Here is a 27925-nt window from a genome sequence, read left to right on the forward strand (position 1 = left end):
ATATATATATATATATATATATATATATATATATATATATATATATATATATATATATATATACACACACACACACACACACACACACAGATCAGCCATAACATTATGACCACAGAGTTGACGTGAATAACACTGATTATCTCCTCATCATGGCGCCTGTTAGTGGGTGGGATATATTAGAGGCAGCAGGTGAACATTTTGTCCTCAAAGTTGATGTGTTAGAAGCAGGAAAAATGGACAAGCGTAAGGATTTGAGCGAGTTTGATGAAGGACAAATTGTGATGGCTAGACGACTGGATCAGAGCATCTCCAAAACTGCAGCTCTTGTGGGGTGTTCCCGGTCTGCAGTGGTCAGTATCTATCAAAAGTGGTCCAAGGAAGGAACAGTGGTGAACCGGGAGGAGACCACGGTTCACTGATGCACGTGGGGAGAGAAGGCTGGCCCGTGTGATCCGATCCAACAGACGAGCTACTGTTGCTCAGACTGCTGAAGAAGTTAATGCTGGTTCTGATAGAAAGGTGACAGAATACACAGCGCATGACTGTTTCGGCAGCACCATCACAATATTAGACATGTGGTCATAATGTTATGCCTGATCAACACGCTCAGTCGTCATCCAATGAAATCGCTGCTTTCGCCTGACGTCATTCCAATACGGAAGAAACAAAGACCGCAATTCAGCGCTAGTTCAGGAGGACGCGTGCAGTTAGCTGGAGATGATTCGGTGTTATTACACCATGAGGAGATCTGTGGAACACATTAATAATTGGAACGTTAAGATTTAACAGCGTTAATAAGGTTGACCTTTGTGCTTTTGGCATGCGGGATAGTTCCAGTCATGGCGTTGTCTGAGCTCTGGGCAGTTATTTTAGCTGCCTGCATTAGCGGGGTTCACTTCAGCACAGCAGAGGAGGGTTTATTTTACACAGCTTCAGTGTATGAACACCAGGTTCTCCTCAACCCCCAGCCGAAAGTGGCTGTGGGACGGAAAGCCGCCCTACAGCACATGGACCGGAACTTGGAGGTGTTTGAGACGCAGGCGACTTCCGCTGCACGGCAGGTGATGTAGAGCAGGGGCTCTGTGCTGCTGACAGGGAAAACCACAAGATCATATATTTATCATTAAGTCTAGTAGTTACTGGTGTATTTGACTGGTCATTAGTGTTACACGTGTTTAATTCAACCATCAGCAACCTGGTCAATAAATATCAGCTCATGTGTCCAGTCAGGGCAAAGTCCAGGACTGAAACTCTCCAGAATAATATGGCACATGTTTCATTAACCAGCTTAATAGTTGAATAGTTAATGTGGATTATGTTCATCAAAAATTTGTGCTGGAAGGTTTTAGGACATTTATTTTACATTTAAAAGTTTTGCAGCCAGAGACACACTTATGAGGCACTGATGTAAAGCACTGCTTTGTTTGGGTCATGGAGCAAATTCAGGAAAAATCCATCACCATCAACTCTCAGTGAAAACATAAATATTTTTGTTTCCGATAAATATTCTTATAGTAAATCATTACATTTATGGCTTTATGGTGGTTAAAAGAAATTCTGAAAGTTATGAACGAGATGTAAAATAGAAATTTAATTATTGAGGGGAATAATCAATTATTTAATATTCAATAAAATAAATTATTTAATTTCAATATTTAACTGGTATCTAAAAAAATCCACACAATATATATAAACGCTTAAAAATAAAATGCGTTGTCAGCTCAAAAAGAAAAACTTAAGTCTTTAAAGTATAAAAATGTTTAAAAGTAAAAAGTTTGTATGAAAGAATTCCTGAAAAGGTTTAATACTAGCAAAATAAAAAACAACAAGAATAAAAAACCTTATAATTTATAATTAATTACACAGAAAATTCTCAAAAAAAATAAAAAAAATAAAATAAAATTAAAATATTTCATTTTAAGTAAATGGCTGGTAAACTACTAAATCTTTTTTTTTTTTTTATCAGATTTTATTGCTTGTTATCTACAACTTTATGGCCTGTTTAAATATATTACAGCATACATTACAGCTATGAATAAAAATCAGATTTGTGAGCACAGATGACTCACTTCACATACTCAGTATTACACTGAATTGAAGAGACTCACTGAACTTTAATGTGTTGAACAGGGAGCTCAGATCCTGGTGTTTCCAGAGGACGCCATCCATGGATTCAACTTCAGCAGAGAGTCTATAGCTCCTTATCTGGAGACGGTGCCGGATCCTGGAGCAGTGACGTGGAGCCCGTGTGCCGATCCTGACAGATTCCAAAATACAGAGGCAGCGTACCTAAATATACTTCTTTATTATTATATTAATGATTACTCAGATCGCTTTCCCTGTCATTTCAGTTTAAGCTTGGCAGTGTAAAGATGCAGATAAAACATGGGGATTGCAGAGTATCAGTATTTATTGTGTAATATACAAAGTAAAACAGTTAAACAGAACTTCAGGTCTTTTCTCAGGTCCTGCATCGTTTGAGCTGCATGGCTCAGAAGAATAGTCTCTTCCTGGTGGCCAACATGCCCGACTGCCAGCCCTGCAACAGATCAGTGGATCCGCTGTGTCCGGCTGACGGACGCTACCAGTTTAACACAGATGTTGTTTTTAGTGACAACGGCACCATCGTGGCCAGATACCACAAACAGAACCTGTACTTCGAGGCAGCCTTCGACACACCCCCTGCGTGTGAGTACGTGACGTTCACTACTCCGTTTGCCGGGCGCTTTGGGGTGTTCACCTGTTTTGATATATTATTCCGGGAGCCGGTCGTGACCCTGGTGAAGGACATGGGCGTCAGACAGTTTGTGTACCCAACAGCTTGGATGAACCAGCTCCCCCTGCTGGCTGCTGTGCAGTTCCAGCGCTCCTTCTCTTATTCAGCCGGCGTCACTTTGCTGGCTGCAAACATCCGCTCGGCAGCTATGGGTATGACAGGAAGTGGGATTTTTACACCCTGGGATGCGCTTTACCATCACGACACAGAGGGCGAGACTGGGAAACTGCTGGTGCTCCGAGTGCCGGTCTTGGATCCCTTATTGCTAGGGGACGCTCCAGAGAGGGCTAGATTGAAGTTAGTGCCCTTTTCTGGCTTCCCCAAAATGGATCTCGCAGAGAAAACAGAGTTTGAACCATTCCAGAGAGAATTAGACTCAGGATTTTGTCTAAAAGAGGATTCCAGTTGTAACATACAGTCTTCTCCATTTACCTCCACAATGATGTATGATAAATTTACACTGGTGCCTGTTCACGGCAAAGAAGGGAATCTCACAGCATGTGATGGCTCATTCTGCTGCCACTTGCTCTTCCAGAAGATAAATCCCTCCCCCGAAGAGGAGCTTTATGCCCTGGGGGCATTCGACGGCCTCCACGTGGTCCATGGGACGTACTACCTAGAGGTGTGTGCTGTAGTTCGATGCACAGGCCTCCATCAGGAAAGCTGTGGAGGAGAGATTGAGCATGCGCACATGCTGATGGACTTTCACCTCCATGCAGCGTTCACTACTGAGCACGTGTTCGCCGGAGTACTGGGCAGCGGGATGACTCTGGACCGACCGGACGAGTCCGGCTGGAAGAACGGCAGCTTTTATATGAGCCGGAGAGGAATGAGCAGCGGCCTGGTGACCGCAGTGCTGTACGGGAGAGTCTATGAGAAAGACAGTGAATGAAGCAACACAGCTCTCGTTCTTCAGTATTGGATCCATGTTCTGTGGGTGAGTGCAAAAGTTTGTGCGCCCCCATGGGTTTTAAAAATGGAAAAAGGACCTCTATTTTACAATTTCACTACAAATAATAGTCTTCTAAGACGACTATTGATACAAACAGATTTGCTGCGATGGCTTTGAGCTGCAGTTTTGCACTGAAGCCTCATCAGTGAAGCCTCATAACTTTAACAAGACAAGAATATTAAAACTAGAAGCAATTTCCTGGTGACACAATTGCACTTTCCGACCAAACGGAAGGGAAATGTTTTATAAATCACGCTCTCCGGTGTCACCCAGGCGAGGATGGATTCCCTTTTGAGTCTGGTTTCTTCCTCACATCACTACAGGGAGTTTTTCCTCATCACCATCACATATGACCTTCTCATTAGGATCAAATTTATACATTTATAATGTATTTCCTGAATTTTGATCCATTGAATTAAAAGCACTAGACAAGTAAATTGAACTGAAATGAAACATGAAGCAAAAGAGTTTGGACTTTTGGTTGCCATATTTCTAAAAATGAAATAAATGAACTGGCTGCTTCAGTGGCTTTTTACTGCTCTGAAATGAATCCCTTTTCTTTACCCTTTTAATAGGTTCTGTAATGCACCTTTTGCTGTAACCCTAAGCACAATCATTAAACTCTCAAATTACAGACACAGAATGAGATTTTCCTGCTTTAAAATAGTTCTGTTTTGCCGTCTTGTTTCTCATGCAGGAGGATTTGGAGCAGATTATTATGACCAGCGTCTTGTCATTCGGAGTAAATACACGGTTTATTGTGAGCATCTTTAGGGACTGCCCGACTAACAGGAATCACATGTCCTGTGTTGAAATGGGTTAATCAAATCAGTGCTTATTCCAGAACTGCCCTTATTGAGGTGTGACAAAAATATTCAAGATTTATTTAATCATTCGAACAATGCACGCAAGTGGCCAGACTTACCCTTTATAAAAGGTTACTTTTTTTTGTTGAAACACATACAATCACACACACAAGCACACACATAAACGCACTTCGTTTCTCTATAACAAATGTTGCGATTCGCCAAAAACCAGCACTCGGTGTGTGTAAACCCTGTCACGTCTATAGCTGGTCTCAGACTCGTGGGTAAGAAATGCGTCAGAATGCCCTTTTAATTAACGACGCTCCGGGGTAGAAATCTGTCTGTCTTGGTTAATCGGTTTCCGGAGGTTTGCGCTTAACATTCACGGCAGTCTGTAATGTCCGAGTCTCGTAGTTAATAATAAATTAACTTCAGCTAAAAGTAAAAGAAACAAACAAACAAAAAAAAAAAATAGTAACCATGCTTTAAAATGAGTAACTTGTTCCCTTGGTTGCACATTCATGATTTCTTCTCTTACCGCCAGAGAGGACGTGTCCAGAAACTTCCACAGTAGTCATTATTGTTGTTTTGAGGCTTTGAGGTTCCTGGGAAAGGTTTCATGGGAAATTAAATGCATCAGGATGAACAGAAGTGTATTGAAAGGATGTTGAGATACAGAACCAAACCAACGATGAGTGTGGGGAAACAGAATCCGGATCGTTTTGTAGTGTGAACGCTCAACCACGTCCCGGTTTCTCTCTCTTCTCTCCTGCTCTAAACACTCCTGAGATGTATAAGAGAGGGACAGTGGAGTGACACCCCACATAAAATGGTACAACTCCATTATTCCCAGTAGCGCTGTGGCTTGTAAGGTATGGAATGAGAAACATGTAAGTACAATCTGAATTTTTTGTTATCGTATTTTATAATAATCAGGTGTAGAAAATTCTCATTCATGTTTGGTGGCACAACCCAGTGGAAAAATTCAGACTTTTGAATCATTTTCAGAGACATAAATTTCCCAGAGCCACTGATGTAGGTCTGGAATTAAGATCGTCCAGTTAGAAAATTTAATACATTAGAAATTGACGAAATTGAGTTTCACGCGGAGGTACAGCTTAATTTTTCGTCATTCTAAATGAAGCACACTTAAAGTGTTTACTCTATGAATCTGTAACATCTTGCAGGCAAAGGTAAACACAGAAGCCTTAGAAAACCTACCTACCTAACCTTAACCAGTGAAACGACGCGCCACCATTAACCTGTCCGCATCCATCGCATTTAAACTGGTACAACATTTACCTTATTACACTGGTGCTGTTTTAAAGGCAGGGATAAATATTTTTCACACTGAAATACTGAACACTTTTTAGAAAATGGTTATATATACGCTTCGTTTAGAATGACACATGGTCACTCGTTCACCCTTAAACATGAGGTTCGGATTCAGATTGTTCTTCTACAGCTCATGAAATTCAAGAGAATAAAAGACATGCAGGTTTATCATTGAAGTTCAGATTTCTAAAAAAGCTTCATAGAGTAGAGTTTAGAAAAGTACGCAAATTTGAAATGGACGGTGCCGGCAGATTTCCTGCACCTGATTTTATAAAATTGAAAGTTCAAAGCGTTTCACGCAAAATAATTCAGGTCTTGCATTCAGATTGCAGCGTAACATTTCTCATTCCACAGCAAGGAAACAGCGCTAAATCCACTTTAATGTGATCATCGACAGCGTTCGCGTCTTCAGAAGCGACTCCCAGGCACTCGGGTACCGAACGATCCTCAGCACGGAGATGAACCGGACTCCTCAGTAAGTCTCTGAATCCGAGTCGTTAAATTCTTCATCGTGAACGACGAGGCCATCTTCACGTCCCAGGCTGTTGAAGCTGCAGTAAGACGGATGCCCGGAGCGCAGGCTGGGTAAAGGGTCAAAGGTCACAGCTTTGGAAGGGCTACAGTAGTGGTTTATGGCGCTGAAGGTGAGGCCGGAGACGGTACCGGTGCTGGCAGGGGACACAGGCAACATGGTGGCCAGGATCAGCGCCAGGCAGTCGGCCACGTCTTTATTCGGGGCGCAGGCTAAAGCTGGAGTGTAACCTGTACGGCGAAATCAGTCAGTGGTCAGTGTTTATTTATGAGACTGGGGTTTTATGCTTGATTAACAAGACTCATAATCACCGTTTTCATCCACAGCCAGGACACTCGCTCCTTTGCCCAGCAGCTCCTGCACCACGACCGCGAGTCCGTTACGGGCAGCGACATGCAGTGGCCTGAGGCATGGAGAAAACTCACTGAATATTAATCAAAATGCACTACACTACACATGTACTGTACTAGATAAATAAAGGATGAGGATGGAACCTGATATGTAATGAAAATTCTCTAATAAATTCTATTCCATTTATCCATAAATAAACAGTGGAATTTATTTACTGCTGCTGAAATCTCAATTCTGCCGACATGCAATTTGTATAGACGACGTTCCACATATACGATAACTATAAATGTGATGTGTAATCACTGGCAAACTGCTGTGCTATAAGAGGAATAAACACGTTGTGTTGTTATAAGAAAACAATCAACTTTAGGGTGGTAGCAGTAACAACACTTTTAGACCCCGTCTCTGATTATTTTCCAGTATCAGCACACCACCATGTGTTTTATTCCTTACTTCCTACTACTTCCTTCTCTAGCTACAGGTCACTAAATGTTTTTCAAAAAACACTGGAGATTATAATACATCATCACAGAAGCCATTAAGGGACCGTCTACAAAGTGCATAAACAATAAGAACCAAAACATAAAAACACATTCTTAAAAATGTTAGTAAATGAAACTTTCTTTACTGTCCAATTCAGTAATATTTTATGATCCTGAAGAGCAGTTTGGGTTTTGTGTATGTGACCTGTACGTACGTCTGTAGAGCTGAGTTTGTGGCGTTGATGAGGTTCCTGTCTGTGACCTTCTCCAGTATTAACAAGGCACTGGTTTCATGCCCCTGTAAGAGAAATACACACACTACATATTAACACAGCAGAGTGTGTTCCTTTCAGAGTGAAAAGCTAGAGGTGTGTGTTCTGTACCTTGCTGCAGGCTAAGTGTAGGGCTGTGTTCTTGTTTGCATCTTGAAGCGTGAGGTCTGCTCTCGCTTTACTCACGAGCACCTCTGCACATTAAAGAGAAATGTCAGCTCTTAGACATGTGTCCATCAAAGTCCACGAGGATTCTCACAAGCACACTGTACAAACTATAAACCTAGTGTTGTTCATGATGGACAAAATCCGCACGTTGCGGTTAAGTGGTGATCGACAGGATGAACGCTAGCAGCATGCGTCTTACCCACGGCGTTAGTCTGGCCGTTCTCAGCTGCCATCATGAGGGGTGTTTTACCCAGAGCGTCGATAGCGTTCACCTGGGCGTTGTGACCGAGCAGTAGCTGGAGACATTCCACATGGTCAGTGTAGGCTGCAGCGTGCAGAGGCGTCCTAAAAGAAAACGAAGATGAGAACAGCGTGTCTTTGAGAGAACGTTTTTAATTGTTGTTGAAAATCGAGTGAGGGTGATTTTGGATTATATTTGATTTCATATTAGCAGGGGTCATAACCCTGACCACAGCCATAAACTTTTGCATTGAATACTGCAATTAAAGCAAACCAAACAAAGGCAGCATTAGCTTAAGTGAGCTACCAGTAAAAGAGCTACCTAAGGATCTAGAAAATATCAAAATGAACTAATCAGGCTGGATTTCTCTCCCACAAAAACAAGCAGTCGTATAAATCAGTGCAAGATATTAGATAATCATCACCGTAAACACGCTCTAATTAAACTCTTTCTATTTGTCCTGACCTGGATTTGGAGTCTGTAGCGTTAACGATGGCAGGACCGAGTGTGTCAATCAGCAGCTCGGCGGAACCTTCATTATCACTGATCCTGTTAAAGGAGGGAGGAGAGAGAACCTTCAGAACTGTAGACACACACAGAACAGTGGTTTTCTGTGGATAACGTGGACACACAGCTTACACGGCACAGTGAAGCGGACTGAAGGAGTTGCCCTCCATCCTGTGGAACGCCTCCTGCTCTAACAGAGCCTCCACACACGTATCGTGTCCTGAGAGAGAAAAAGAAACATGTAAGCGGACAAAAAGAGAAAGACGACACACTCATGCTTAGTGACTTTCATTTTCTTAAATCAGACATTATCTGTACCAGGGCTCTAAACTTCCGTCATAAAAATAGACGAATAAAAACCCTAGGGAATAATGAATAAAAGTATATTCCTCAAAGATGCTAACTTTCCTAACATGAGATTTCATTCCCCTTTTACCTCAGCAATGTTCCAGTGCTGAAGTTTTTTATTTAATAAAGAACTTTTATCTGTTTAGGTTTACATTTGTAGAACATTCAGGTAAAAAATGTACTTCCTGTTATCATATGCATTATAGCTGATATATGCAGTTATTCCTTTACGTGTCTTTTTCTTCTCTCCTCAAACACTGCTCCTCATGTTACAGAGAAACCAGAAAGCACACACTCCTCCGTCCTGAATACCTTCCTTTTCCTGAATAGTTACTGACTGTTAGTGCTGACACTGGGGATATTATATAAACATGCCTTTACAGAAAACCTCACTGTATTAACCTTCACTACATATTATACATCTTTGTTAAATAACGTTATTATTTAATATTCTGGGACTAGCATCATACAATCCCTCTGGATGAGCTATCACTATAGAAACGAGAGCAGAGCGAGAGCTTTAACGTAAACCATGCAGTCGGGACTACTGTCAGAGCCGTAACGTTACAGAAAATTAATCAGCATTGAGAATTTGACATGGCTGTAATATAAGGTTCACTATGTGATGGTGGAGTACATTGCAGTAAAAGAGAATGACTAAAGACACTGGTATGAGGATGTTGATGATCTCTGGGGTCATTTTTCGGCTTTTCAGTAGTTCTCCATGTCTAAAAACGAGTGCCTTTATACTGCATATCTTTCCAGGGTTACCTTCATACCTGAATGACCCGTTTTCTCATCTGTACTTAAACTACAAGATTCTTTTTACCCATTATTTAAAATCGATGAAATAGCTCCTGAGACTGCATGCAGGTTATTTAAATTGCATTGCTGATCTGACTCCATGTCACGTCTCTGTGATTGTTATGTATACCGTTGTAGCAGGCCCAGTGGAGTGGGGTGTATCCACAGCGGTCCATGATGACCGGCATGATGTTTTGGGAGTGTGCAGCCTGCAGCAGAGACCCCAGCACTGCAATGTGACCGCACGCTGCTGCAAGGTGCATGGCTGTGCGCCCTCTACTGTCCCGAACACACACACTGGCCCCATGTTGTAACAGCGCCTCCACACACGCCTCATGCCCTGTCACCGCCTACACACAAACACAGTACAAAATTAGATTCTTTCAGAATGGATACATCTAACTCTGCAGTTGAAGACATTCAGTCATAGTCTGTTCCACATCACAAGAGAAATGTACGCATACGCATAAACAAAGTGCTTATGTGAATGTAGCGTCCAACAGACCCCGCGGTGAAGAGCCGTCCTGCCCCACTTGTCTCTGGCTCCCACGTTGGCTCCTTTGCTGATCAGGAAGTAGACGCAATCCGTGTGTCCGTTCAGCACCGCCAGCATCAGTGGAGTTCTGTTACAATCACAATTACAATCACGTTACCATCATCAATCAGTATGTACTTTCTATCTTTGTGTCTTCACGTCACTCACTGTCCGTTCCCGTCGTGGACATCGACAGCTGAGGGCTGGCCAGCGTTGCTGATGAGGAGACGGAGACATTCGGAGTGACCGTTCATAGCTGAGAGAAAATGGAAAGTCCGGGATTAAAGCAGGCAGAAGATAAACAATGCACAGTTCATGACACTGTACAGATCTTCTATGCAGTGTTTACTGGATATTTCTGCTTGGTAAATTATCACAGTAGGGACACAGAGATATTTAAAAACCTCAGAAGCAATAGTGCACACTCGTATCAACACCACACATCCCGAGAAAAATTCAGGACGGTTATAAAAAATATTCCACTCCTATATGTGTCTCATCTAAGGAGACTCCTCATCTAAGAAGAGGACATGTTTATATTGTTACCATAACAACCAACAGACACAAAATGGACAAACAAATCAGATTCTAGTGCAGCCTGCAGTGCTGACATTTAGGTATAAAATATGATTCTTTTTCCTACCTGCAGCATGGATGGGTGTTCTTTTGTGTGTGTAGTCCTTAAGCAGGATGGAGGCTCCCTGGTTGATGAGCACATCCACGCACTCCACGTGGCCTTTAAAGGCAGCCAGGTCTAGAGGTGTGTGTCCCTGCACTGTCCGCACATCCAGGTCCAACAGGGACTGAACCAGCACCTCCAGAGCATTGTGGTGACCGTGGTAGGCCTAGAATGTACATACACACACGAGGAAACAAACACACACAAATAATCACAAACACTGCTGTCGCATAGTATGGACACCTTGAAGTGGGAAAAGATGCTGAAGTGCTTTGTTGTTTGTTTGACTTAATATCTCATAATTATGACTTAATAAGTCATCATTAAGCTCATCATCAAACTCGACATTAAGCTCATAGACATGGGTCCTGGAGCCAATTGGGCTGGTTTGACTATTTCAAAATCTGTTGCTCTCCTGGGATTGTACAACAGTGTAATAAGTGAATGGTGCGAAAAACAATGAAATGAAGGTCCGAGGAGGTCCAGTTTGAGCTGAAAGCTTCAGTAAGGTGGTGGTAGCTCAAGTGGTTAAGGCTCTGGGTCACTGACCAGAAGATCGAGGTGCAAGCCCCAGCACCACCAACCTACCACTGTTAGGCCCTTGATCAAGGCCCCCAACCCACCCTGCTCCAGTGGCGCTGTATCATGGCTGACCCTGCGCTCTGACCCCCAACCCTCAAGGATGGGATATGCGAAGAAAGAACTTCACAGTGCAGTAATGTATATGTGACAAATAAAGGCAACAAAGGGTTTCTCTATTCCATAGATCCTTTCTCACTGAGTAAATTATATCACTAAGCTGTGTCTTAAAAACACATTTTAAAAGCAGGCTACATTTCCACTCACTGCTAAGTGCAAAGGGCTGATGGGAGCCTGGCTGTCTGTGTCATTCAGGATATCAGTCCCAGATGTCTCCATAAGCTGAGGACACACAAAAACATAAGTGCACTTCTAAAATCAAAGCACACATTAGGCAAAAGCAATTATGGATGACAAACGGATGCTGGTCAATAAATTCATCTCTCCACTTGGTGGCACTGTTGTACAAGTCAGAATCAGAATAAGCCTTTCATAGAAGCTTACCACATCCAAAGGAGTTTCACTGGCAATCTGCAGGAACAGAAACATGGATCAGTACCACAAACAGGCTGAAAATGGATTGTATTTGTGTGTGTGTGTTTAAGAGATAGAGAGAGAGAGAGAGAGAGAGGCTGACCAGTTCGAGGCAGAGGCGGTGACCGTAGGCTGAGGCGTAGTGCACTGCATTATAGCCCTGTTTATCTCTGATCCCTGGATTTGCATCGTTACGCAATAAATACTCCAAACACCTGAAACACAACACACACCAACACCACACTGAATACATAACTATTTATTATTAATGCATTAGATTCAGTTTATGTTTCAATATCCTTGTTATTGAGCTGGGTGATGTGATGATGTACACTATATTGCCAGAAGTTTTGGGACACCCCTCCAAATCATTGAATTCAGGTGTTGTTTCTCAGGTTTGGGCTCGGCCCCTTAGTTCCAGTAAAAGGAACCCTTAATGCTTCAGCATACCAGGACGTTTTGGACAATTTGATGCTCCCAGCTTTATGGGAACAGTTTGGGGATGACCCCTTCCTGTTCCAACACGACTGCACACCAGTGCACAAAGCAAGGTCCATAAAGACATGGATGAGTGAGTTTGGTGTGGAGGAACTTGACCGAGTCCTGACCTCAACCTGATAGAACACCTTTGGGATGAATTAGAGTGGAGACTGTGAGCCAGACCTTCTCATCCAACATCAGTGCCTGACCTCACAAATGGAGTGGAATGGTCAAAAATTCCCATAATCACACTCCTAAACCTTGTGGAAAGCCTTCCCAGAAGAGTTGAAGCTGTTATAGCTGCAAAGTGCGGGACAACTCCATATTACATTCATGTGCATGTAAAGGCAGACGTCCTAAAACTTTTAGCAATATAGTGTAACATTTAGAAATTGTCACGATACACTTTTCTAAAATATTATGGTAATTTTTATAGATTTTCCCCCCTCCCTTTCAATGTTTGATTAATTTTTAATAATTATTAATAATGCTTTAAAGAAACATTTTTTGTCATATCACCCAGTTAAGCGATTTAAAGTATAGCACAGGATCACAGTATAAAATACAATTTACTTAAAATAGATTATAAATATACAGAATAACATTTTATGAAGGATTTAATAGCATTTAAACAGTGAAAAAACTAACCCTAACCCAAGTTCACGTAGGCTACTAAAAACAAAAAACCAGCAGCTGGTCAGACCTGACACACTGACACCTATAAACCATGTGATCTGTAACTCAGTTCTCTCTGCCTGAATATCAGACTCTCGTCACCTGCACCGTAATGAAATCACAGGGTACCGAGGGTGGTATTGATCAGATTACTTTAAATATAATATTTTTGCTGGTAATATATTTTGTTCCAATACATTTTCATTATCACTGTATCCCCATCAATATTTCCGCATAGGGGCGTATCAACACATCATAAAGATTCATTTAAAATAAATAAATGTCAAATAAGGTGGAGACCATTGAGGAGGGACAGAATCTATTAAAGGCTGAATGACGGGGTAGTTTGTCTCTCCCTGTGTGTGTGTGTGTGTGTCCTTACTTGGCGTCTGTGTCTGAGGCAGCAGTGTAGTGCAGAGGACTGCAGCCTCTCATGTCTGTGTCGTTCACACTAGCCCCTGAGCCCACTAGTGCAAACAGGCACTGATAATTACAGTTAGCTGCCGCATAGTGCAGTGGTGTTCTGAAAACACACACACACACACACACACACAATATTACATTAATCAAATATACAGAAATAACAGCTTTTACACAATGGGGTCAGAACTGGACTCACCTTCCGAATTTGTCCTTCCTGTTGAAGTCAGCTCCAGCGTTGAGCAATAGATTTAAACAGTCGAGGTTTCTGCATGAGTCAGAGAGACACGCTCATTAACATTTCCACCAGTTTGAATTAATTAGAGAGCTGAAGAAACGCACAAAGGCTTCAGTGAGCTGTTCATGATCCACACAAACCAGTCAGGGAACAGCCTGGGACTCACCCTCCTGCTGCGGCCGCATGTAAACACGTCCTGCCGAAGTTGTCCGGGGCGTCGATGTCAAAACCTGAAGCAACACACAAATATATTTATATATATTATATATATATAATTATAAGGCCCGAATGACACATGTACACAAGCTCACACTATCTGAACACTTGGCAGGTCAGACTCACCAGAGGAGAGAAGTTTCCGGCAACAGTCAGAGAAGCCACTTAGTGCCGCAAGGTGAAGAGGGAACATGCCATGGATGCCCCGCCTACATAGAAGAGGAGAAAACTGATATCTTACTGAGAATATACAATAATCAGGCATAACATTATGACCACCTGCCTAATATTGTGGTGGTCCACCTTTTGCTGCCAAAACAGCCCTGACCCGTCAAGAACTGTGTATTCTAACACCTTTCTATCAGAACCAGCATTAACTTCTTCAGCAGTTTGAGTAACAGTAGCTCGTCTGTTGGATCGGATCACACGGGCCAGCCATCACTCCACACATGCATCATTGAGCCTTGGCCGCCCATGACCCTGTCACCACTGTTCCTTCCTTGGACCACTTTTGATAGATACTGACCACTGCAGACCGGGAACACCCCACAAGAGCTGCAGTTTTGGAGATGCTCTGATCCAGTCGTCTAGCCATCACAATTTGGCCCTTCATCAAACTCGCTCAAATTCTTACGCTTGTCCATTTTTCCTGCTTCTAACACATCAACTCTGAGGACAAAATGTTCATTTGCTGCCTAATATATCCCACCCACTAACAGGTGCCATGATGAGGAGATCATCAGTGTTATTCACGGCACCTCTCGGTGGTCATAATGTTATGGCCGATCGGTGTACAACAGAGCACTATTTGGTCAGAAGGTGATGAATTTTATATAACAGCAACTCTGACAATAGAGCGAGCAAACAAAATATAGACAGACAGACAGACAGACAGACAGACAGATAGATAGACAGACAGACAGACAGACAGACAGACAGACAGACAGACAGACAGACAGATAGACAGATAGATAGATAGATAGATAGATAGATAGATAAGCGCTAGAGACTGAATCAAACTGGACAGTCCTTTAAGAGAGGCAAAGCCCCGCCAAGTCAAATCAGATTCAACGTCCATTCAGGCTCTCTGACGGTCACACACTCACTTGGCTACGTCAGCGCCGTTGCTGATAAGGGTGTTGATGAGGAGCTCGTGGCCGTATCGAGCTGCTATGTGCAGAGGCGAGTTTCCGTTCTTATCTTCAGAGTCAATCTCGGCTCCTGTTAACACATAACCCAGCACAGTTCACCTGCTGACCACAGCGAACAGGCAAAAAAAAGAAAACCAGCAAGAACCAGGAACGTATCCAGACTCACCGTTCTGTATGACAGCCTGAGATCTGGAGAACCTGCCGTGAATGGCGGCCATGTGGAGGGGCGTCTTCCCATCTTTGCTCTGTTAAGAGATGGAAAAACAGAATTAGAGAAATGGTTTCACTGAAAAACAGAGTCTCTACACTTGTTTTAGAGTATGTTAGCTCAACAACAGCTAGCTACTGCTAATCACAGGTTAAACAACATTAGGTATTGTCGTTGTTGTTCTTTCGGCTGCTCCCTGTTTGGGGTCGCCACAGTGGCTCATTTAGTCTGCAGTTTTCGATTTGGGACAGGTTTTACACCGGATGCCCTTCCTGATGCAATCCTCCCATTTTTTTCCGGGCTTGGGGCCGGCACTGAGAGTTAACCCTCAGTCGCCCTGGGCCTGGAATTGAACTCGGGCCACGGCAATGAGAGCATGGGATCCTGCCACTGGACCACCAGGAGGCTAGTTTAAACAACATTAGTGACCTCATATTATCCAAAGTGTATTAAAATTTCTTCAACTTAAAATGTACATTTTATACCACATACAATATAACACTTTCTAGAGAGTATAATTTGTGAGGTATAAATTGGTTCATTGACTGATTGATTCTTTAATTTGTCTTCAATAAGTGCTCTGTCCTGGTCTGGGCTGCAGTGGAGATTTTTCCAGAAATGGAAATTTTCCGGGAATGGGAATACAACCTGGATGGAATGCCAATCCATCACCATGCAAAAAAGGGGGCAATGTTTTGGAGGCAATTTAGAGTAGTCCATTACCTAGTACCCAGTAACATGTTTTTGGGGAGGTGTGAGAAAACTGGAGAACCCATGGAAGGATGGAAGAAACCATTCCACAATCTGTACATTTTTATTATGCATTTTATATGTACTATGTGTCAGGCAGCAAAAACCTGCATGGTATGTGGTTTGCTTGTGATAAATACCCCTCAGGGTGAATAAGTGGCGGTGGTGGTTCAAGTGGTTAAGGATCTGGGTCGTTGACCAGAAAATCAGGGGTTCAAGCCCCAACACCGCCAAGCTGCCGCTGTTGGGCCCTTGAGCAAGGCCCTTAACCCTCTCTGCTCCAGGGGCGCTGTATCATGGCTGACCCTGAGCTCTGACCCCAACCTCCAGGGCTGGGATATGTGAAGACAGAATTTCACTGTGCTGTAATGTATATGTGACAAATAAAGGCTATTTGTGTGTGTATATTTTTTCCAGGTGTCTTGTGTCCAGAGTTCCCAGTGTAGGCTACAGATAAACAACCACAATGACGAGGATAAAGTGATACTGAAACTGAATGAATACATTTATTAAGATAATTAACCAAGATAATTAACTACAGAGAAATAAGTAACAGTACTCAGGTTTAATATGACTATATAATCTCTGCTCTTGGCCTTTTTATAAAGAAAGTCGTGAACCATATGGAGAGTAACCGCATGGCAGGGACTCAGGAATGCGCGCACACACACACACGCACACACACACACACACACACACACACACACACACACACACACACACACACACACCCATCTTGTACCCTGCAGCTTTTTCCCCCACCTTCTGTTACTCCAAGAGTCTCTTATGTGGGTCAGTCTGTTCCATGAGCCTCTGCCAGTCAATACACACACTCACAGCTCGAAATAAGCTCACTGGGAGAAACGTTTTCTGCACTGAGAACAGGTGCCCAGACAGAGCTATTTGTATTTCAGAGAAATAAAACATGCTATCAAACAAGACTTCTGAGCCAGCTGGCCGACATTTGTGTCTATTTATTTATTTTGTTCAATAATCAACTAAAAATTGGCTTAACCTGATTTGCTAAAGTGAAAAACCCATGTGTCTTTTTTCCCAGCATCTATTGCGATAAATAAACACACAGCCCTAATTTCATTTCTCATTAAACTGTATACGGGGTGTTTTATTTTAATCAGATCAATAAAGTATGCATTTAATTTACCTTTAATGTGAACTAGTTAGGAAGTGTTGATTAATTTTCTATAACAGGAGATCCAGCTCCAAAGTGTGTATATTACTGCGCTCTCTCTAAAACACTAATGTTACTATTGAAACAAATTACACAGGGACTCGTACGGAGAACGTTCCACATAAACCGAGTAAAAATATGAAAAATAGGTGTAACTGTTGAAATTGTGAGGTTTTTTATTCACTGAAGGACTCTCCAGTGCCAGAGGTAAACTCTCTAAATATTCCCCAGACAGGATGTTCTTCAGGACAGAAGGTTTATTCCCTTATTTTTTGTATTTTTATTAACTTCTAAGTAAGAGATTGTTTATAGCTGTAATAATACCAATCAGGCATAACATTATGAGCACTGACCGGTGAAGTGAATAACACTGATGATCTCCTCATCATGGCGCCTGTTAGTGGGTGGGATATATTAGAGGCAGCAGGTGAACATTTTGTCCTCAGAGTTGATGTGTTAGAAGCAGGAAAAATGGGCAAGCGTAAGGATTTGAGCGAGTTTGATGAAGGGCCAAATTGTGATGGCTAGACGACTGGATCAGAGCATCTCCAAAACTGCAGCTCTTGTGGGGTGTTCCCGGTCTGCAGTGGTCAGTATCTATCAAAAGTGGTCCAAGGAAGGAACAGTGGTGAACCGGTGACAGGGTCATGGGCGGCCAAGGGCTTATATTAATGCACGTGGGGAGCTGAGGCTGGCCCGTGTGATCCGATCCAACAGACAAGCTACTGCTCAAACTGCTGAAGAAGTTAATGCTGGTTCTGATAGAAAGGTGTCAGAATACACAGGGCATGACGGGTCAGGGCTGTTTTGGCAGCAAAAGGAAGACCAACAGTATATCATGCATGAGGTCATAATGTTATGCCTAATCGGTGTACATAACTTGATTCAGGGACATTCCACAACATTAAAAGTAACTATAAACAGATAAAAAGTATGTTGCTCTTTAATAAATAAAAATCCTTATCTTTGACAAATTGCTGCGCTATAAAAAGAATAAAACACGTTGAGACATGCTGTCATAGGAAAAGAATAAACTTTGGTGTGGAGTCAGTGACTTCGCTTCATGTCCAGTCAGCGTAATCAACATCTTTGTGTTGAAGTGTTTCTGTGATAAATAAGCTCTGATATATTTACTCTGTGCAGATGTGTGTGCTACATGAATACTGATGTACAGTCTGATAATGAATTGCTTACACAAATGATCCTTTAGCAGACAAAAAAAAAGACTTTAATGACCATGTTATAATGTAATGTGTGTTGTAGTAATGCATAGACATAATGGTTTACATGAAGACAGGTCATCTGCTGCGGAGACTCACCTTGATGTTGACATCTGCTCCGTTTCCCACTAGCAGTTCCAGGCACAGCGCCCCCTGGCGAGAGGCAGCGGTAAAGTGCAGCGGTGCGAAGCCCTTCTCGTTCACCTGGTTGACGTTAGCACCGGATTCAATTAACTCGTTCACTACCACATCCTGACCGTTGTAGCACGCCACGTGCAGGGGGGTGTTTCCGAAAGCGTTCGGTTCATTGATCTGGGGGGAACAAGTAGGACAGAGAGATGAGCAGGAGAGTAGGGATGTATAAAAGGACTCTCTATTTTGATGAATATAAGGACTCTGATCAGCAGCTGTGCTTATTATATTGTTATTTATTATATTTCTTAGATATCTAGACCTACAAAAATGTCAGTCTGCCCAATATTTTTCAATGCATCATTTTAATCCATTAAAATAACCAGTTTAATCAAAATTATTTCATGTTTTTCATGTTCAAAACACTATGAATATGCAATGCTATGCAATTTAAACACACCCCCATTTCCCTCTGCACCACGTAGTTCTGCTATTCAAATACAGAATACATTATCAGACATATAATCAGTTATGTCCCTGGGAGAACATTACATTCAAGAGATACATGTTCTGAGAGATGGAGTGGTGCTATGTGATGGGATTATGGGAAGAGCAAATGTACCTCGACGCCCAGGTCCAGCAGATATTTCACCACGCCGATCATTCCACTAGAAGCTGCAGCGTGGAGCGGCGTGTAGCCCTTCTTGTCCTTACACACCACCTCAGCTCCATGAGACACCAACATGCGCACCACCTCCATATGACCTAAGAGAGTGAGGGGGAGGGAAGAAACACAGTCACAAAGAGTGAACAAAGGAACAAAAGAGGAAGAAAGAAGACAAAACGCGAATAAAAAAAAGGCAAGAGAACAATGAAATGCATCAGTCTTTTCTACAGAACAGCCACAGGCTGACACAGATCATCAGAGCTGAGCTCTGAATACTCATTAGCCTGCGGTGGCTCAGTCTGCTGGAAACTAGGCCAAAACAGTGCTGAGTAATGAAGCAGAGCTGATTTAGTGCAGATATACTGATTCCTGCTGTGACTTACCCATATACGCAGCCCAGTGGATAGCTCTCCTGTCCTTCTTATCAAACGCATTGATGCTGGCTCCTCTGGACAGTAAAAGCTTCACCATCTACAACAGTAAAAGTCGCCCATTTCTAATTTTACTGGGATTTATTTCAAATGTATAAAACCACTTTAAAGTGCTGTGGGTGAACACTGGAAGGATTTAAGCTGAACGCATCATTAAATAAGCTAAAGCTGAACTAATGACCAAACTGTTCAATCTTTTTTTAGAAGCATTAAAAAAAGCCACTGCTGATTTGTCTGTTATTAAATATTATTTACATTACAGCTATGATCTAACTCCAAATAAATTAACATGTTACTTTAAAGAGATCACTGACAATACAACGATCAGGCATAACATTATGACCACCTGCCTAATATTGTGTTGGTCCTCTTTTTGCTGCCAAATCAGCCCTGACCCGTCCTGCACTGTGTATTCTGTCACCTTTCTATCAGAACCAGCATTAACTTGTTCAGCAATTTGAGTAAAATTAGCTCGTCTGTTGGATCGGATCACACGGGCCAGCCTTCGCTCCCCACGTGCATCAATGAGCCTTGGCTGCCCATGACCCTGTCGCCGGTTCACCACTGTTCCTTCCTTGGACCACTTTTGATAGATACTGACCGCTGCAGACCGGGAACACCCCACAAGGGCTGCAGTTTTGGAGATGCTCTGATCCAGTCGTCTAGCCATCACAATTTGGCCCTTCATCAAAGTCGCTCAAATCCTTACACTTGCCCATTTTTCCTGCTTCTAACACATCAACTTTGAGGACAAAATGTTCACCTGCTGCCTCTAATATATCCCACCCACTAACAGGTGCCATGATGAGGAGATGATCAGTGTTATTCACTTCACCTCTCACTGCTCATAATGTTATGCCTGATCGGTGTATGATATTATAGTAATTTATAGTCTATTTACTGCATGTTAATATAAAGACATTTTCAGTATGGTATAGTAGTGATTAGTAACTATGACAATTTACTATACGACTAATATATATATATATATATATATATATATATATATATATATATATATATATATATATATATATATAGACTCTATATTACAATTACAATGTATTAGTGTTGTACTATAAATATATATCAATTATATTATGGTACACTGTATAGCTGAGTACATTATAGTGTAATGGTATGGAAAAGAAAATTATTGTTGTGTTATTAATTGCAAAATATGAATATTATAGTATGGTACTGTACTGCAGAGTGTAGTATTGTACCCTACACTATAGTGTAGCATAGTACAGTGTAGTATAAAAGTATTGTAAATAGACTATAATACAATAAATCTTAAAGTACTGCATTAAACAGTACAGTATAGTATATACATATGACTATATTATGATACTACAATATAGCAGAATACAGTATATAGTAGAATAGTATAGTAGAGTATATTATAGTATAGTACTGTGTTGTACGATATAAAGTATAATAGAAAGTTATAAATACATCTACATCAAATTACAGTACTATGGTTATATGGCTATATTATATCATGGTACTCTAAGTACAGTACTACAGAGTGTACTATAGCACTGTATTGTGCATATTGTAATGTGCAGAGTAGGACCTCGAGGTGTCCACTGAAGGCAGCGTGATGCAGAGGGGTGCGTCCAGCGCGGTCCGACACGTTCACGTTGCTGAGCAGGGGGACAAGAGCCTCGGCACAGCGCACCGCTTTGTTAGACGCCGCCACGTGCAGTGGAGTCTGCCAGTTCTTATCCCGAGCATTCACGTCAGCCGAGTGTTTCAGCAGTACCTGAACTGCCTCCTACACACATACACACACACACACAGAGTGAATAGTGGTGTGTACAGAAATATTGCATTCGTGCGTGTACTTGTGTGGCGTATCGTGATACCTCACTGCAGGAGGCAACAGCACGATGAAGAGGGGTCAGCCACTTATTATCTTTGGCATTTACTCTCGCTCCTGTATTGAGAGAGACAGAGAGAGAGACAGAGAGATAAAAGAGCTTCATTCTGTCATCATAAACGTGGCATCACTAATAAAGGCAACAGAGAAACCATTACATAACCCAATTCCTGAAACCTGTTTTTAATAACTCACTCCCACGATCCTGTGAGGCCACACATTAAAATAGCGCGCTTGCACCTGCTGCTATCTATCTATCTATCTATCTATCTATCTATCTATCTATCTATCTATCTATCTATCTATCTATCTATCTATCTATCTATCTATCTATCTATCTATCTATCTATCTATCTATCTATCTATCTAATCTCAGTGTCCTCCCTCTCCAACTGTGTGTGTATGAATGGGAGTAGTGGGTTTATATTTGTGTGTGAAATCTGGATAGGTTATGTGTCTCTCCTGAGAAACGCTGACTTTCCAGGAAGGGGTTAGCCGAGGCATATGGAAGATCATTTTCTACCTGACAGAATGAGAAGCTCGATGATCTCAGCGTCACCCAAGTAGGCTGCGGCGTGGAGGGGAGTCCTCTTCTCACTATCCTAAAAATAGATTGTAAACACGACAACATTTTAACCAGCTCATATGTCCAACTCTTAACTTATTGTGGCTTCTTTCGAGCTTGGAACAGCTTCCAATCATTAGAATTTGAATTAAAACTGAACACATTAATGATGGACATTGAACAAAACTGTTTTAAAGAAATAAGTCAAGACTCTTTTAAGCAGCCTCCCTTTGTGGCATTGACAAGACAAATATCAAAGATCAAGACCTGGTTTCTGTGTTTATACCAGGCACCATCACACACTTTCACAGCATGTGTTAAAGAAAAAAAATAGAAATAAAATTAAAAACACCTCTTCTCCTGTTACCAGTGAATGCTAACCCACAGAGCCAACATCTCCTGGCATAAACACCTCATCTTCTCTGAGGAGTGAGTGACTGTGGTTTCATTATACAATGTGGGTTTAGTTAAAGGAATAAGCTTTATTCAGTGCATCTGTAGTGTGTGTGTGTGTGTGTGTGTGTGTTTTCCACAGGCCTGTTTTTTGTTTTTGTTCCCTGTGCTAGGACCACAGCACATAGACCTGCTCCCTTCACACACACTTATTAGAGCAGTTAAACAAATACACATTCCTGTCTATTAGAACACGGTTATAAATTCTACAATGAAGGTGAATTCTCAAATCTGATTGGTCCTCAATAATTTATTATTATTATTATTATTATTATATATTACCAATGAATTATATATATATATATATATATATATATATATATATATATATATATATATATATAAAAAATACAGTATTATTATTATTATATGAATATAATAATCCAATTTTTGTCCACAAACAGAAAAACCTTTCATAATCTAACTGAAGGGAGACAGGTAGAGGGGGGAAAGATGTCTCGCTTTTAGTCTCTAAGGCCAGTAGACACGTGTTCTGGTGTGTAAATGGTTCAATTTTTTAGCTAGCATAAGACATAGCCATCATGAGACATGACGTTTGAGACACCACCATCAATCTGCATTGAGTTTTGAGTCAATCTGCATTGCACATAAGTTACAGATGATGGTGAAGTATTTCTGTACCGTGTCGTGTTTTCTATTTGAAACAATCCTAGTCTTATCGGCACAGCGTTGGAGAAATGTGCGGTGTAACGAAACTCGAGTCAGATTGGTGTGTAGGAGAATGTGGAGTGTCGCGTGATGGAGAGCTCCAATAAACCCACAAGCTCCACAGATCAATGGAGGCGCAGCTCTCCTGGGACGGTGTGTAGGAGCTGGAGGCTGTGTGGATTTGTATAGGCTTGTGGAGGCGCTTATGACTTATTAGTAACTTATTAGAATCGTTAAGACATGAATTATCTGATATGAAGAGACATTTGCAGAAACGCAGCACTTGATCAGGAATATTACCCAACCTGAAATGAAATGCTAATCCTGCTTCTGATTTAGTGTGATGAGCTAATCCCTCTTCTCTCCTCGTCAAGCGCTCGGTCTTTTTCTCTCACAAACAAACACAAGCTCCAAAAGTCATGTGACACGCCAGGAAGTCTGCCAGTGAAGGGTCTGTTCTCAGAAACTGCACACTGAGCACAGAGCTGCCTGGAGACGAACACTGAACTCTCATTAAACCACCAGTGCTGAGAGAAAGACGCACTCACTCGACACACATGAGTGCCAAGACGGTGTGTGTGTGTAATTACACAGCTCTCAGGCTATCCAGCAGCTCGTTATCCAGAATATAACAAGACAACACTGAGAGCAGGCTGTGAGGAGATAGAGCTGCAGAGACTCCGGGTCAGAGGCACTGATGTAGAAACAGAGCACTCTGATATATAGGGAATCGATGGACGAGAGGCTGGGCCATTAGTGGACCAGTATGAGTTCAGCCTGACCTCAGCACTGCATCAGGAAAAACCTCTTTGCTAATGATAATAAATTTGATTATTTACCAACTACCCTATGGGAACGGTCACTAAAAAAAAACAAAAAACAACTCTAATCAACGCCTGACTGATTTCTTGTTCCTCAGCATGTGACCTGGAAATCCATCAATCGATCCTCCTGCTACCTTTAAGAATGTGCCACTTCTTCAAATGTGTTGAGAAAGCTAAGGAGAGAAGAGATGTGTGAATTAAGATTAAGATTCTATTTTTATTGTAGCCTTTGGTGAGCTCAGAACAAGTACATCAGCTCACGCTGGACAAAGTTAGGGAGGACAGATTAAGATGGTTTGGACATGTTCAGAGGAGGGAGAGTGAGTATATTGGTAGGAGAATGTTGGACATGGAGCTGCCAGGCAGGAGGCAAAGAGGAAGGCCAAAGAGGAGGTATATGGATGTAATAAATAAGGATATGAATCTAGTGGGTGTAAGTGTTGAGGATACAAAAGATAGGGATAGGTGGAGAGAGATGATTCGCTGTGGAGACCCCTCCAAGAAGTAGCTGGAGAGCTCAGAGTATAAACAGTGTTTGGGTAAAGCTGCTGTGATGCTGCGGTGTGAAACAGTCCATGACAATGACATTAAATCAAACTGAAGTGAATAAATGATGCAATATTAGGAAACATGAACACAAATCATAAAATGAATGAAAATGTGCACATCACTGAGGCTAGACTAAAACATCATCACGTCACATCACGACACACACGTTCAATAACTTCTGTGTATCATCACCACAGTGACATTGCTTTAGTGTGATGCTTCAAAAAATCTAAACATCTTTTCTTTGGTCCTTGATTCCTCCTGTCTCTATTTCCTCCTTTCCTTGAATCCTCGAAGGAAGGAAGGAAATGAAAAACAAAGAAAGGAAACAAAGGGACAGCAAATATAATTCAAACCTGATAAAAATAGTTTATTGTAAGTCTGGTGTGTAAATTGTGAAACCTATAAGTTCAAGCTAAAGCAGGCTGAATGTCCTGTTCATTTTACAATGAAAAAGAGGCAGTTAATTGTAATTAATGTAGGAACATAAACACCAAATGCTCATGAGGAAAGCTTAAGCCTTGTAAAAATGGAAGATAAATCAAGGCTAAATATAATACTCAGCCCCAGTAAGGCAGGAGCACCAGACGAATTGGTGTTTAACCTGCGCTTGTTTATGCACAGAGCATTTTAACCAAACAAAAATCCAAAAAAAATCCAAATAATACCTGGACGTTGACATCTTCCTTTTTGAATATGAGCGCTCGAACTTCGTCTGGATCCACATTAAAGATGGCTTTCAACAACGAAGGCTGGAGAAAGACATGATGTTCATGGTTAGAAGATTATATTACAGGATGAAGAAGTTCACTGCTGAGTGTATTATATATTATATTATTATATATTGTATCATTCAAATCTAATCTAATCTAATCATTCAATATGACTGACTGACATCAGCTCAGTGGGAACAAGGACACTGAAGCGGCATGCCAAGTGACGCTTATTTCATCTGTATTACACGACCAGACCTGTTAACCTTTTTGTGACATTTTGGGATGAGCAAAATGACATGAGAATCTGAAATGGGTGATGTGTGGTTTGAATACTCAGAAACTAATTGAGAATGCCTGGAAGCCCCGCCCCTTCCCCTGTCTCAGATGTCAATCAATTAATATATATTTGCTATAATGGATGTACACCGATCAGGCATAACATTATAAGCACTGACAGATGAGGAGATAATCAGCATTATTCACTTCATCATGGCACCTGTTAGTGGGTGGGATATATTAGGCAGCAGGTGAACATTTTGTCCTCAAAGTTGATGTGTTAGAAGCAGGAAAAATGGACAAGCGTAAGGATTTGAGCGAGTTTGATGAAGGACCAAATTGTGATGGCTAGACCACTGGATCAGAGCATCTCCAAAACTGCAGCTCTTGTGGGGTGTTCCCGGTCTGCAGTGGTCAGTATCTATCAAAAGTGTTCCAAGGAAGGAACAGTGGTGAACCGGCGACAGGGTCATGGGTGGCCAAGGCTCATTGATGCACGTGGGGAGTGAAGGCTGGTCCGTGTGATCCGATCCAACAGACGAGCTACTGTTGCTGAAATTGCTGGAGAAGTTAATGCTGGTTCTGATAGAAAGGTGTCAGAATACACAGTGTATGACGGGTCAGGGCTGTTTTGGGAGGAAAAAGGGGGGCCAACACAATATTAGTCAGGTGGTCATAATGTTATGCCTGACCGGTGTAGCTACCATTAGACAAGTACATAGTTTACACTAGTCAACTGTATTTATATTGGCATCAAGTGAGAATAAAGTAAAAAAGGATGGAATTTTGGAGCTAAAAATATTAAATAGTCCTGTGACAAAACTTTGACAACAATTAAACACTTCAAAAACATCGCTCATAGAAATGATAAGCAAATAAATACAGTGTGAAAATGTCAGTCATGTAGACAACAGATTTTATATATTATATAATGTAGGACCTAAAAATCCCGACTGCCTCTGCCAGCGAGCAGTTCCTGACCACACAGCTAAATTATAAAACCATCCAATAAAATTGTGGAAATCCTCATATTCCTGTCTTTCCTTTAGTTTCTGGGTGAGTAAATAATTCACAAGAATGTTTTAAAATGCTAAGCGAGAGGAAATCAATACGGGCCAAGTCGAGAACGAACCTGATGGTTTACGTGTGATTAATTTTTATCGATATATGCACTTGAGTATGACGAAATACAGTGACGATGAAGCGTGTGTAAATCTTTGTAGTATCTCACACGCCACTTTATTAAAACACAAGTAAATGACGTCCATCGTGTTTAAGAGTTTCTTTCGTGTGGAGGTCGATGCACTGAAATACAGAACCTGCAACGTGCATGAGGCTGAGATTACACACTCGGTGTTAATGCACTCTCCAGACTCATAAACTATATGGACTGCTAGAGTTTAAGCACTAATGCACATACATACTAAACACCATCAATCTGCAGCGTCAGGGCGTAAAAATCCTACAATCTCCATATCCTACAGTGCTGCCTATAGCTTTCTCCAATAGCTGAAACAGCAGCTCAAACCTACAGCCAGTGAAAGACTTAAAGATTGTTTATCGTGGAGGCGAACAGGAGTTAAATTATATATGAGCAGCAAAATCTGCTTGCTTAGCCATTATCACAACAAACGCTGACGTTTCACAGCCTCAGGAAAACGTCTGCAAACGGTTCAAGTTACACACCATCACAGAGCGGCCTTAAAAGAACAAAAGCAGGGTTGGAAATGAACACCGAGACACCTGGAGGGCAACAATGTCACTTTGGGAGGAAATTCTATAGCTTTATAGATATTTATTAAAAGTCTCCTTGTATAGATTATATATATATATATATATATATATATATATATATATATATATATATATATATATATATATATATATATATATATATATAGACCCTGATAAGGCATAGCATTATGACCACCTGCCTAATATTGTGTTGGTCCCCCTTTTGCAGCCAAAACAGCCCTGACCCATCGAGGCATGGACTCCACTAGATCTCTGAAGGTGTGCTGTGGTATCTGGCACCAAGATGTTAGCAGCAGATCCTTTAACTCCTGGAAGTTTTGAAGTGGGGCCTCCATGGGTCCCAACTTGCAACTTACAGGACTTAAAGGATACTTTTGATAGATACTGACCACTGCAGACCGGGAACACCCCACAAGAGCTGCAGTTTTGGAGATGCTCTGATCCAGTCGTCTAGCCATCACAATTTGGCCCTTCATCAAACTCGCTCAAATCCTTACACTTGCCCATTTCTCCTGCTTCTAACACATCAACTTTGAGGACAAAATGTTCACCTGC

General features: G+C 41.6%; 2 protein-coding genes across 3 annotated transcripts in view; one reads left to right on the top strand and one right to left on the bottom strand.

The window, feature by feature from the left end:
- The first annotated feature begins 639 nt into the window (after positions 1-639).
- On the top strand, positions 640-5006 carry btd (biotinidase). The gene is made up of 3 exons (XM_058377654.1): positions 640-1061; positions 2131-2280; positions 2466-5006. The coding sequence occupies exons 1-3, from the start codon at positions 840-842 to the stop codon at positions 3666-3668; spliced, it is 1575 nt and encodes a 524-aa protein (XP_058233637.1). The 5' UTR covers positions 640-839; the 3' UTR covers positions 3669-5006.
- LOC131345021 (serine/threonine-protein phosphatase 6 regulatory ankyrin repeat subunit A) overlaps positions 4641-27925 on the bottom strand; it is a 39773-nt gene continuing 16488 nt past the window's right edge. For both annotated transcript variants that reach the window (XM_058377653.1, XM_058377651.1), the window contains exons 2-28: positions 25292-25375; positions 22087-22165; positions 21550-21620; positions 21258-21458; positions 19631-19718; positions 19203-19345; positions 18548-18760; positions 15248-15326; positions 15037-15151; positions 14057-14139; positions 13881-13944; positions 13676-13744; positions 13439-13579; positions 12005-12116; positions 11872-11898; positions 11635-11709; positions 10753-10954; positions 10278-10365; positions 10080-10197; positions 9705-9924; positions 8555-8642; positions 8381-8464; positions 7874-8019; positions 7618-7700; positions 7450-7532; positions 6713-6804; positions 4641-6631 (exon numbers count right to left, since the gene is read on the bottom strand). In XM_058377653.1, the coding sequence (XP_058233636.1) occupies positions 6342-6631; positions 6713-6804; positions 7450-7532; positions 7618-7700; positions 7874-8019; positions 8381-8464; positions 8555-8642; positions 9705-9924; positions 10080-10197; positions 10278-10365; positions 10753-10954; positions 11635-11709; positions 11872-11898; positions 12005-12116; positions 13439-13579; positions 13676-13744; positions 13881-13944; positions 14057-14139; positions 15037-15151; positions 15248-15326; positions 18548-18760; positions 19203-19345; positions 19631-19718; positions 21258-21458; positions 21550-21620; positions 22087-22165; positions 25292-25375 (3138 nt within the window). In that variant the 3' untranslated portion in view covers positions 4641-6341. The remainder of the gene's footprint in view (positions 6632-6712; positions 6805-7449; positions 7533-7617; positions 7701-7873; positions 8020-8380; positions 8465-8554; positions 8643-9704; positions 9925-10079; positions 10198-10277; positions 10366-10752; positions 10955-11634; positions 11710-11871; positions 11899-12004; positions 12117-13438; positions 13580-13675; positions 13745-13880; positions 13945-14056; positions 14140-15036; positions 15152-15247; positions 15327-18547; positions 18761-19202; positions 19346-19630; positions 19719-21257; positions 21459-21549; positions 21621-22086; positions 22166-25291; positions 25376-27925) is intronic.

Source organism: Hemibagrus wyckioides, linkage group LG24 (genome assembly GCF_019097595.1).
Source record: "Hemibagrus wyckioides isolate EC202008001 linkage group LG24, SWU_Hwy_1.0, whole genome shotgun sequence".
Lineage (NCBI taxonomy): Eukaryota > Metazoa > Chordata > Actinopteri > Siluriformes > Bagridae > Hemibagrus > Hemibagrus wyckioides.